We start from the raw sequence: 12,524 nt of genomic DNA, 5'->3' as shown, positions 1-12,524 counted from the left end.
TTTTTTTCAAACTTTAAGGAATTAAAGTACACAAAAAAATAAGAAGGTTTTGTTCCAGGATGTTTTGATTCGTATGCCTTTGTGGGCGTGGCTGCTGCCTGAAATTCGAAAAACGGCAATTTTTAAACTACCACTGAGGCCGCACTACTCAGTCCATGTCATTGATGTGGATATCAGTAGAAGGGTCTTCAAACAAGCTATCTAACGCTATCTTTTGTGTTTATAAGATATAAATACGCCATAACGTTATCGCCTGAAAACTAAAAATCGGGCTGCTAAAAATAGAGATTTCGGGCAGTTTCTCAAAAAACAAAACCTTAGCTTTCATCTGGTATATAGCTTATATCTGGGAAAACTCTTGTTGTGGAGATATTGCTATTCAAATTGAAAAAATGTCGCTCCAAAAAGGGTCAAATGGTTAAAAATTAACATATCCATCTAATTTGGTTACTTTAAGATATAAAAATAACATACCCAGTTCCCCGAAAAAAATCGCCCATTCCCCGATTGCCACTTAAACCGAATTTCCCTGCAAATCGGGGAATTTCCCGCGAGTTGACAAGTTGAAGGATGCAGCTGTGCTAATCACTTCGTACATGCCTTGGAAACCACAATTTGTGTGTATTTTAGAGTTTTTTTCAGTCACATGCCGAAATTGTAACATTCTTCCCCATTTTAATTGCAGGTATGTACACAGTATTTAACTATGCTACATGGGTTTATCACCCGCACTTAACCTCCCTGGTATTTACCTATAGTTGTACATAAATATTTATGTATGAATGCATTTAGTTCACCCAGTGTGCCGCTACTACTTACATACATATGTATAAATTGCCACTGAACAAAACTGCTTGAGAAAAAATCATTAGTTTAATAGCACGAGAGCAACACCGTACACGTGATAGAAGTAAAGCTTCTTAAAAAAAGCCCATGTGTGCGCCCCACACCCAGTAGAAATCTTAACAACAATTAAACTACGAGGCAATCAGATGAATACAGTTGTTTATTGTATCCAAAGTTGGTACCAAGTTGATAAGTTTACATCATTTCTCATATTTATTTTTTATTTTTTCGAATACATTCATCCTTGATATCATCATATCCTTGATCATCCTTTTTCGCTTTATTCCGTATTCGAAAAACTATGTGTTTCAATGGACACATCGATTTGAATACATAATTTAGATTTAGAGAATATTTTTCGCAATTTACTTGAGAAAAATAAAACATTTAGTTTATTGTTTGTATTTTCGTCGATTTTAAATTTGCTACCCCAAAATAACTGATATCAAATAAAACACCTCTTTGAGGTAAAATTTTCGAGTGACGAAAGCTGAACTAGAAACACAAAATTTATGATATCAATTTCGTGACGAAAATTATACACATTTTTTAACTGCCTTTCAAACGTACGGATAATCTTTTTTTATTTATTCGGAACGTTGCGAATTTCCGTTTACTGCTAGAAACACAATTAAAAAAAAAAAACAGAACTTTTGCAACTATTCGTATGAATAAAAAAAGATTTTCCGTTCGTTTGAAAGGCAGTTAAAAAATGCGTATAATTTTCGTCACGAAATTGATATCATAAATTTTGTGTTTCTAGTTCAGCTTTCGTCACTCGAAAATTTTACCTCAAAGAGGTGTTTTATTAGATATATAATACGCGAAGGCATTTTTTGTGCAGCATAAAAGATCTGGACCGTTCGGTCGATTTTCAATAATGGGGTGTCAAATTAAAGCGCTTGGCCGGTAGATGTGCAAAATGGTTTTATATTTTCGAAAAGAGTTGCCACCTCTAGAAAAATTGAATTCAAATCATTTAATAAGCACTGCCTTAATAACAGCACCGTTCGTTCGATTTTCGTAAATAAGGTGTTAAATTAAAAGGCTTCTACTGCAGATATGCAATAAGGTTTCACTTTTTTGACAGAAGTTGCCACCTTTTAAAAAATTATATTCAAATTATCAAAAAAAATCAAATATTACAAAATGGGTATCAATAAAAATGGTCTTGAAAATATTTCTTTCTTAACTTGACTATAAGAGGGTTGCCACCTATTTAAAAAATCAAATAATATTTGAATTAAGGAAATTAATTAGAAAAAAAATGTTTCAACATATGGGTGCAAACGAAAGGGTGCGCAGAAGGAAGCAGTTTAAAAATATTTTGATGTGGGTTGCCACCTGCTTCAAATGTCGAATTTAGTTAACTTTTCCGAAAGTTATGTATGTATATGAAATGTCAAAATATGTAAGTCAAACTAAAGAGTATTAAGAAGTCTTTAGTTTAAACATTAAGAATATTTTTAAGGTGTTAGAAAAGGGTTGCCACCTGTGGGTATCAGTCGAATGGGTTTGAAAAATCTTTATTTCGGAACTATATTTAGCGGGGCTGCCACCAGTGGCGTGCCTAAATGATTCAATCGAGGCAAGCCCAAGCCAATATAACCTCGGAAATAAAAGAACTAAATAAATAAAGTCAAGTTTATTTTAATTTATCCTTAGGAAAAAATAAAGTCGAAAAAATTACAGTCGCACCATATTTTGACAAGTTTTAGTATACATTTTTTTCGTTATTTAATTTTGCTTATTTTTTATAAATATAATAATTCATTCTTTGAAAAACCCGTGTAGGTCTAAGTTTCAAACTTTTTGCAATTAAAAAAAAAATCATAAAAATTTGGAATTTTTTTAATAGGATTTCCTAGAAAGGTTCTAAGTGTGCAGATTTGTAGCCAGTGTCAGTTTCAAATGGGTGAAAAATACCCTTAGGGCTGGTTTCTCCAACTCAACTTAACTTAGTTTAGCCATTTTTTGGACTTAAGTCAAAAGTTAGCCTACCTTTTACACAGCCTATTCTTGACTAAGTCTAAAAAATTTGCTAAACTAAGTTTAGTTGAGTTGGAGAAACCAGCCCTTAATATTTTAGATTTTTTTGTCCCATTTGCTTCCATTAAACGAATAAACACATTTTATTTTTATGTGGAGGAAAACCGTAACTTCGTCAAAAAAACAAATTCTAAAACATCAACGTTAATTTTTATCCACTTATATTTTATCATACTAGAATTGAATGAGCTACAAAACTGCATACTCAGAATCTTTCTAGGAAATCTAATCAAAAAAGCTCGAAAGTTTTACGAAAGTTTGTTGATTTTTTTATATTGCACATGGTTTGAAACTTGGATTTACACATTAAATTTTTGAGTCACTTGGTGCCTTTTTGTTGCATTTGTTAAATTATTCAAGTCTTCATATCCTGACGAATTCCACACGTTTTATTCGTTTGAAAAGAAAATGCAGTACCAACAAAACTATTTGTTCAAATATGTACTTTTGTGGGATATATTAATTTGTGTAACACGCAAATCTAATGTTGGTTTATTTAAGCAATTAACTCTTTCTTTTTGACCAAATTCAAAGTTCCTATTTTTTTGTTGTTCATTAGATCTTTAGTGCACAGAAGATCGTCGCAGTTTACAATTTCCATAGTGAAAGCAATTTGACTTTGTACACCAAGCGCAAAAACACCCAAACATTAACGTAGAGATCGGAATAAAAATAATTCTATTTGATGAAATCCAAAACGATATCTGCAATGCTTCTACTCACTGCGAAGGACTATGATATGCACTTCTGATTGTTGACTTTGTTGTGTATTCCATTCACTTTTTTATAGATTTCAGTTGAAACAACCAAAACTTTGTAACTTCTTGAATTCACAGAAGCTGGCTTCGAAATTTCATACAATAACTCTCACACATCCAAAACACCAACAACCCACTGGGAAAATAGGTAAGCACCTTACGAGGTAAGCCATGTTTTCTTTCAGTTTTTAGTACCAAAATTGTCATCATGACCAGCGTAATCTACTAGTAAAGCACAAAATGAACACCTCCGGCGACACATTACGTTGTCAGTTGCAAAATAACGTGCCGCCGAAGTTATTTCCAAGCACCGAACTACTCCGAGCGACTGCTCTGCATTACACGTAACTTACTTTGTAAAGCGACTCAGAAGTATGTTTGATAGCAAATGTACATTCTAAATCCCTACTTACATAAGGCGGCCATGCCTTTGTAAAAGTAAGGGACGTTCGGCAGGGAAATGGTAATGACTGCCAGGTGAAGAGTAAGTTGCTAATAAGGTATTATTACGTGCACCTAATTCCCACTGGGAAGGCCCACTCGGAAAATAGGTAAGCACCTTGCGAGGTAAGCCATGTTTTCTTTCAGTTTTTAGTACCAAAATTGTCATCATGGCCAATGTCATCTACTAGTAAAGGGCAAAATGAACACCTCCGAAGACACATTACGTTGTCAGTTGCAAAATAACGTGCAGCCGAAGTTATTTCCAAGCACCGAACTACTCCGAGCGACTGCTCTGCATTACACGTAACTTACTTTGTAAAGCGGCTCAGAAGTATGTCTGATACCAAATGTACATTATAAATTCCTACTTACATAAGGCGGCCATGCCTTTGTAAAAGTAAGGGACGTTCGGCAGGGAAATGGTAATGACTGCCAGGTGAAGAGTAAGTTGCTAATAAGTTATTATTACGTGCTCCTAATTCCCACTGGGGGAATACATAACTCACAAACTTATATATGTATGTAAGCATTAGCAAAAACATAGCAATACATACATACATATGTTCCCTTTGATTTACACGTGAATGAACGAATACTGCAACTCTTTAATTTTGAAAGCCTCGTAAAAGCCAGTAAGTTAAAGAGGGATGACGGCAGCATTTAAAAATTGTAAAAGATTCCAAATGTGAAAGTCAGCTGGTGGATGAGAGGGTGCTACAGGTAACAAAATTTTAAATTAAAAAAAAAAATTTATTTATCAGTTTTACATCGGAAAAATTTTCAAACTATAGAAATTTATGCTAGGTAAGCCGGGCTTTTGGGCTTATATGACAGTACCGCCACTGGCTGCCACATGTTTAAAAAATAAGCTTAATTCATCAGTTAATTAAAGTATGTATCGCATTGTAAGAGGAATAATATTTAAGAATATCTTAGTGCGAAACTACTTTGTTCAAATATTAAAATGATTTAAAAAGTCAAATGAATTATTAAAATATGTGTGCCAGTCGTAATCGGGTTGAAAGGACTTTATTGCTGAAATATATTTAGGAAGGTTGGCACGTATTTTATAAGCTGCATTCAAATTATTTAATAAGTTAAGTGAATTTAAACAAAATTCGCTTCGAACTCAAATTGAACTTTGTAGAAGTTTACTCGAAAATAAATTATATAACCTGAACTAAAATAAAGACCTTTCCCTGTAGATGTGCGATAAGGTTTTATTTTTGAAGATTGATTAAAATTAAGTTCATTTATTTTTCGTTCTGAATAGTTTCTGTTTGTCTGCCACTATTTATAGCCGTGTTAAATCGTCGTGGGTTCATAGTTAGGTACGTCTTAGCGGATTATATTCTTTCGTTCAACCAGTAGTTTCAGTTCTGTGTGTACATCCTCAGGTAAAAATTAGCTACTCACCTCTTTTTTGATTAATTGTTGCATGGATTCATTGCTCATTTATTATTTTTCCGACGAACGTCTTTTGTTTGTATATCGTTCGTCGGAAAAATAATGAATGAGCAAGTAAACACCGCCCAGTTAACCAACGAGAAGGTTCTGGGCACCATCGCAGCCCAGAAACATCTCTCAACGGCGTGCTGGAAGGTGTCACGCAGACAGGTGCAGGAGAAATTTCTCCACTTGGTCATCGTAATCGACCACGATTCGATGGTAAAACTCACTGCGGCTAAAGGTAGGATCGCCTACAGATATGGGCACGTAAAACTGCTGTTGCAAGCAAAAGAGCAGCAACCGAAAGAGGCGGGGGTCACAGAGCCTGCGGAGGAAGCTAGGGAAGCTATTACCGCGGCTTAATCTGAGCTGGACGTGCGGCCATCTACCAGCAGAGCCGCCGGGCATGCTGGTAGCTGGCACACGTCCATTGCAGCCGAGGTGAAAGTTCCTGAATCAATTCCGCAGACGGAGACCTGTGCAGGCGAGGCACATTCGGGACAAGACTCCAAGTCACTGCCAAGCAACAGGCAAGCAACCGTGCTCCTGTGGCATCAACAGGGACTGGATCCGTGGCCTCGAGTGACTCGACAGCCCACGTTGAATGCCGCCTTTGGGCGACAAGAAGACGTGGTTTCCAAGCCGGTAAAAAACACCACCGTAAGACCAAAACGGACCAGTAATGCCAGGGAAAAGGGGTCCCGACGAGACAAAAAGGAGTGTCACGTTAAAGCGTCGCTTCAGGGGAAGCAATGAGCACCTTAAGGGTGCTACAGGCTAACCTACAACATGCCAAGGGGGCATCGGCCACAATTGATAGGTTAGCCACGACCGCAAATTCGCAATAGGTCTGCTTCAAGAACCTTGGTTTAGCGGAGGCTAAGTAAGAGGACTGGGTAGTTAAGGTAGGTTAATCTACGACCGGCTTGGGGATACCCCCCGCGCCGCCATTTTGATTAACGGCAACCTCAATAACACACCTCTTACTCCTTTTATTTCCAGGGACCTTTTAGCGGCTGTAATCGAGGTGTCGACGGTGGGTGGGGTGTAGGAAATTGTCCTTGCATCCGCCTACTTTCCTGGTGACGTCCTCACCATACCACCGTTGGCGGTGCAGTAGCTCGTCGAATTTTGTCGACGTACAAATAGACAATTTATTATTGGTTGTGATGCGAATGCCCACCACACGGTGTGGGACAGCTCCGATATCAACATAAGGGGTAAGTACCTGTTAGAATATCTGTTACAAAATAACATAGAATTTGCTAACAGGGGTTGCAAACCTACATTTATTACTGCCGTCAGGGAGGAGGTACTAGATCTCACTCTCTGCAGCAGATCAATTTCCGATTGTGTTTGGAATTGGCAAGTCTCGGAAGAAGCATCGCTCCCGGATCATCAACACATAGTCTTCGAGATCCCAGGGCGATCTGAGCTCCGAGGCTTGATTTTCCAGCCCAAGAAAACTGACTGGGCCCTATTTAAAACCTTAGCAAAAGTTAGGGCCGACTCGTTGCTAACCACCCATGACTCAGTCGACGAAATGGATGTCGCAGCGGATCTGCTTAACAGAGTTCTGTTGCAATCCTTCCATGACAGCACAGTTACTTGTTCCACCTTGATGAAATATAAGGTTCCTTGGTGGAATGGGGAACTGGATGCTAAGCGTAAAACTGTCAGGAAGCTCTTCAACAGGGCCAAAAGGACACATCAGTGGGACGAGTATAAGGCCTGTCTCACTGACTATAATAAGAGTATTAGGCGCTCGAAGAGGGATTCATGGAGGCGACATTGTGGACCAATTGAAACGTTACCTGAAGCCTCGCGTCTGCATAAAATTTTATCAAAGGAGTCTTCCAATGGGATAGGCCTCCTAAGGAGGCAAGATGGCTCCTTTACGAACAATAACAGGGAGACTCTAAATCACCTAGTTCAAGTGCATTTCCCAGGTTCCTTGGTGGAGCATGATCTGATTACCTCTGTCTCCTCGGAACACAGGTTCCCTAGAGTGAGAAGTCAAAGCAGATCTGGCTCCATCTTTGACAGGGACAAGGTACGGTGGGCGGTAGAGTCTTTGAACCCTTTAAAGCAGCGGGTGGTGATGGGATCTTCCCAGCACTACTCCCAAGAAGCATTGAGGATATTATTAATCCCCTGATCTGTATATTTAGGGCTAGTTATTGTTTTGGAATACATACCGTTTGCTTGGAGGAAGGTGTCCGTGTTATTTGTTCCGAAATCGGGCAACGGGCCCCTTGACTTAGCTAAATCATACAGACCTATTAGCTTAACTTCCTTCACCCTCAAAACTTTAGAGAGACTTCTAGACCTCCACATTAAGGAGAGACTTAACACTTTCACTCCCTTACATCACACACAATTCGCGTATGTTAAAAGGAAATCCACATTATCTGGTTAGTAGGATCGAAAGTGCCTTCGAGGCAAAGGAGATCGCTCTGTGTACCTTCTTGGACATCGAGGGGGCTTTCGATATTACTGCCTATGGATCTATCTCAAGGGCATTGGCCCAAAGAGGCTTAGATCCTACTACTGTTGGTTGGATCCACGCTATGCTTCGTGAGCGCGAAGTTACATCGTCCTTGGGCAATACTCAAGTGAAGATCAGAGCCGTGAGAGGCTGCCCACAGGAAGGGGTCCTTTCTCCCTTGCTTTGGTCACTTGTTGTGGATGACCTCTTAATCAGACTACATGAGTGTGGTTACGATGTTATCCCACACGCAGATGACCTTGCAATTATTGTTACGGGGAAATTCGGAAGTACTGTCTCTGATGTTACGTGCGCAGCTCTTCGCGTGGTCTCAAACTGGTGTGCCAATGAGGGCCTCAGCATAAATCCTCGGCAGGCTGTTCTAATACCATTTACAACAAGATATAAACCAAACCTTGGTTCGGTCACTCTTGCAGGGACAGTACTTGAATATTCCGATGAGGTCAAATATCTGGGGATAACGCTAGATAAGCGACTTAATTGAAACTCCCATTTTGACATAACGATTGCTAAAGCCACACGAGCCACGTGGGCCTGCAGAAAACTTTTTGGTATGAAATGGGGGTTGAGCTCAAGGCTGATTGAGTGGCTCTACCGTATGATCGTCCGTCCGATTGTGTCCTATGCATCCATAGCGTGGTGGCAGAAGACAATGCAAAAAACTGCCAAACTTCGCCTTAACAAGCTGCAAAAATTGGCATGTCTATCCGTCACAGGATCTATAAGAACGTGTTCAACTGCGGCTCTAGATTCGCTCCTGGGATGGACTCCTCTCCATATTCTTATTCAGGAATCAGCAGCCACGAGAGAGCTGCAACTTCGACTATCTAACGACGGCTTCTTCGTAAAGAACCCTCATGCAGGTATTCTTGGGAAGATACCAGGGTTGGATATATGCGGAATCTCTGATTCCATGACTAAGGAGGTCTGCTGTGGCTGAAAATTTCAAGTGATAATCCCCGATCGCGAAAATTGGGCAAATGGGCTCCCTGCCCTTGATCTCAGATATGTACACTGGTACACAGATGGATCAAGGATGGCGGACAGAGCGGGTGCAGGCATCTTTGGACCTAGCACCAAACTTACAATTCCCATGAGCAAATGGTCCACGGTGTTTCAGGCTGAAATAGTCGCAATCTTAAACTGCGCAAAATTAAACCTTGAAAAGAGTTTAAAGGGCGCTTTTTTAGTCATCTGTTCAGATAGCCAAGCATCCATCCGGGCCCTTTCAAACAGGACTATCAAATCTAAGTTGGTTAGAGACTGCTTTAACATGCTACAATTTTTGGCAGCCAAAAACACGGTAACATTGTTCTGGGTACCAGGCCATTCTGGAATCGAAGGCAAAGAGATCGCTGATGAGTTGGCACGTGAAGGATCGCTTACTGCCTTTTCGGGACCTGAACCATTCTGTGGTCTCAGTTGGTCCTCTTCGAGAGCCATAATCACTGAGTGGGTACACTCAGAACGCAGTAAGTACTGGTGAGCGATGGGGGGCCTTAGACAGGCCAGGCTATTCGGCTACCCCTTTAACAGGAACGACATCGTCCTACAAAACAGAATTGACATCAGGTTACTTTCTGGATATCTGACTGGTCACAACCAATTGCGGTCCCACTTACACCGAATAGGGGTGAACACAGAGCTGGAATGCCGGCTCTGCCTCGAGGCCGATGAAACTTCGGAGCATATTCTCTGTAACTGTCCAGCTTTAGCCAGACAAAGACTGATTTACTTTAAATCTTGGTTGGTCGAACCCTTTGTTATAAGGAATTCGTCTACCAAGGCCCTTTTAGGATTCATAAGAGAAGCCGAAGGTATCTTGGCCACATTGGGTTAGGGACTCCTCTATAGAGATACAAAAGATCTTTTAGGTCGCGGTGTCTCTGTTCTATTACACCCATTAAATTAACTAACTAACTAACTAAGTAAACGCCGCATCTGATATATTATTCGAACCACTCAGGCTACTATACGCAAAACAAAACAGAAACCCTGCAACTACCATAAACGATGAAACAAAGAGAAAGAAAATAACTGATTTTTACCTACCTGCGAATCCATGCAACAATTAATCAAAAAAGATGTGAGTAGCTAATTTCTACCTGAGGATGTACACACAGAACTGAAACTACTGGTTGAACGAAAGAATATAATCCGCTGAGACGTACCTAACTATGAACCAACGACGATTTAACACGGCTATAAATAGTGACAGACAAACAGAAACTATTCAGAACGAAAAATGACACTGAAGATGGCACAACACCGACACCGGTTTATCTCCATACCAAATTTGACAAGGGATGACTGAAAATCGTTCCACATTACATCACACTCCTACCCTGTCGGAAACACCAACAACGAAAATGAGAATATTGAATACCTTCTATGCGAAACGGCTACACGGATTTAAAAGAAATATTACACTGGAATCGCTTATACCTTAAAAATATTTGGAGTAGTTTAAAGGTATTTGCAATTCTATCTTGGGCGTTTTAACGCCTTGCGGGTTCACTAGTGTAATATAATGCTTTTTATTCGCAATGATTTATCCAGGAGTGCAGCTATGACATCGGTGCAACGTTGTGGAATGTCCAGCACAGACCACTTTGTTGCAGGAATAGCAATATGACCAGGTTTTGCGCTGGCGTTTATACTGTGCTCGACATAAATGGCATGACGGACGGTTGGAGCGTGGCGCATATTCAGGTGCAGTTCCTGGAGCTGGTCTTGATATTACCTGTAAACATAGGAAATGCAAATTATTACCACATATTTCCATATCTATTTGCATGATAATTTAATTTTGGCTATACCTTTACATCAAGTGCTTCCATAGCATTACGAATGTTGGCATAGCAAGTTATGCGTACGTTAGTGGCTCGGTCTTCAATATTTGAAATCGCTAGTTGTTTCGTTAGTGATTTTAAGAACGATCGTCGCTTAGCAGATTTTTTAATTGGATCCATTTTGCCATATATTATAAACGCGGCTAATGCGGCAATATCTACCATTGCAAGCGACCAGCGTTTTGTGGATCGTTAGCATGAATATGTACCGAGCATTTGATCCATGGTGTCCACCCCAGATTTATGGGCATTGTAGTCCAGAACGACCGTTGGTTTGTGCTTTTCGGATTCATTATCTACATTACAAGCAGTGTTGCCAGAACTTTTTGGGCCGACCGGCTAGATTGGCAAAAAAAAGCGGCTAAAAACGGCTAAAATGTTTTAGTGAAATTTCACATAGACTCTGGCAAAAAACGGCTAAAATGTTTTAGTGAAAATTCACATGCTTTATTTAAATAATCGCAAGAAACGAAAGACTAGTTAACACCATTAATTTATATACAAAGCATTCGATTTAATTGACAATAGTCAAACTACATAACGTAGACCTAAAATTTCTACAGCGAAAGTAGAACTTTGAAATCGATTTTAAGCGGTCGTTACTCATATACCCACATACATACATTCATATATTACTTTTCATATCAATTCAAGTGTATTACATGCGCCCCACGCTTTTCATTTTCAATTTCATAGATTGTTTATAATGACTTTTGCTAAAATTTCAAAATCAAAAGTTATCAAAACAAATTCTATGGGACTGAGAAGTATTATTTTCTACTTTTTAGTCCATTTATAAAAGCGTTGTATATTAAAAAGTTTTTTTTATATTATTTATTTTCTACTTTTTAGTCCTGTCTGAATAAAAGTTTGCAATAGATATTAAAATAATTCAACGATATTAATAGAAAGGTGCACACACATGCATTTACATATGTATGTACATACAAACGAGCACCAATTAATTTTATTTAAAGAAATGGCGTGTCGTCTATTTCCGGTGTAGCAAACGTAATACATAGGGCGACATCTAGATGTCATCTACCTCGCCCTATTCACTATGCTTTTTTATAGGAGGTTTTCAAAGCTTTGCTTTATGGTGTCGGACACACAACATTGAAAGTTTCTGGAACACAACATTGAAAGTTTCTGGAACACAACATTGCAAGTTGATAAAAGCGTTGTAACATAGCGTTTAACGTTTTAACGCACATTGGATTTCTTTGCTTAGTTTTTATTATATTCATTGAACTGAATATTCGCTCTACTTCTGCATTACTTATAGGCAAAACAAGAAAACTAAAAACTAGGTTGGAAAGGTCAGCAAAAGGGTTTTCTCCTAGGGCATTTCGAAATTGATAAACTTCGGCCCAAAATTTTACAGTTGAGTCTAAATTACTCCAGGTATGTAACGTTAACCGTTGCCATTGCATCTATATGGATGTTATTTCGTCGGCATTATATTTGTGTTTTTGTTGCTGTAATTGAACAAATACTTTTGGTTTAATTACTCTTAATGCATTTCCAACCGAAAAAAGTAAATTTTTTTAGTGTGGCAATATTTGTAGAGAGGCGTTGGCGTAATTCCTTTATTAAAGTGATAATAAAATAGCGACC

General features: G+C 39.0%; 1 protein-coding gene across 1 annotated transcript; it reads right to left on the bottom strand.

Moving 5' to 3' along the window:
• Window positions 1-10,606: 10,606 nt before the first annotated feature.
• Window positions 10,607-11,027, bottom strand: LOC118749337. The gene is made up of 2 exons (XM_036484132.1): window positions 10,875-11,027; window positions 10,607-10,798 (listed from the first exon to the last, which is right to left on the bottom strand). The coding sequence occupies exons 1-2, from the start codon at window positions 11,025-11,027 to the stop codon at window positions 10,607-10,609; spliced, it is 345 nt and encodes a 114-aa protein (XP_036340025.1).
• Between the last annotated feature and the right edge of the window lie 1,497 nt (window positions 11,028-12,524).

Source organism: Rhagoletis pomonella, unplaced genomic scaffold (assembly GCF_013731165.1).
Source record: "Rhagoletis pomonella isolate Grant_MI unplaced genomic scaffold, Rhpom_1.0 Rhpom_scaffold_00015, whole genome shotgun sequence".
Lineage (NCBI taxonomy): Eukaryota > Metazoa > Arthropoda > Insecta > Diptera > Tephritidae > Rhagoletis > Rhagoletis pomonella.
This window is presented reverse-complemented; position numbering and strand designations above follow the sequence as displayed.

Coding starts and splice junctions, on each gene's coding strand:
- LOC118749337 (XM_036484132.1), bottom strand. CDS start 11,027: ATGGATCCAATTAAAAAATCTGCTAAGCGACGATCGTTCTTAAAATCA. Junction 10,799..10,874: donor TGGAAGCACTTGATGTAAAG/GTATAGCCAAAA, acceptor CTATGTTTACAG/GTAATATCAAGACCAGCTCC.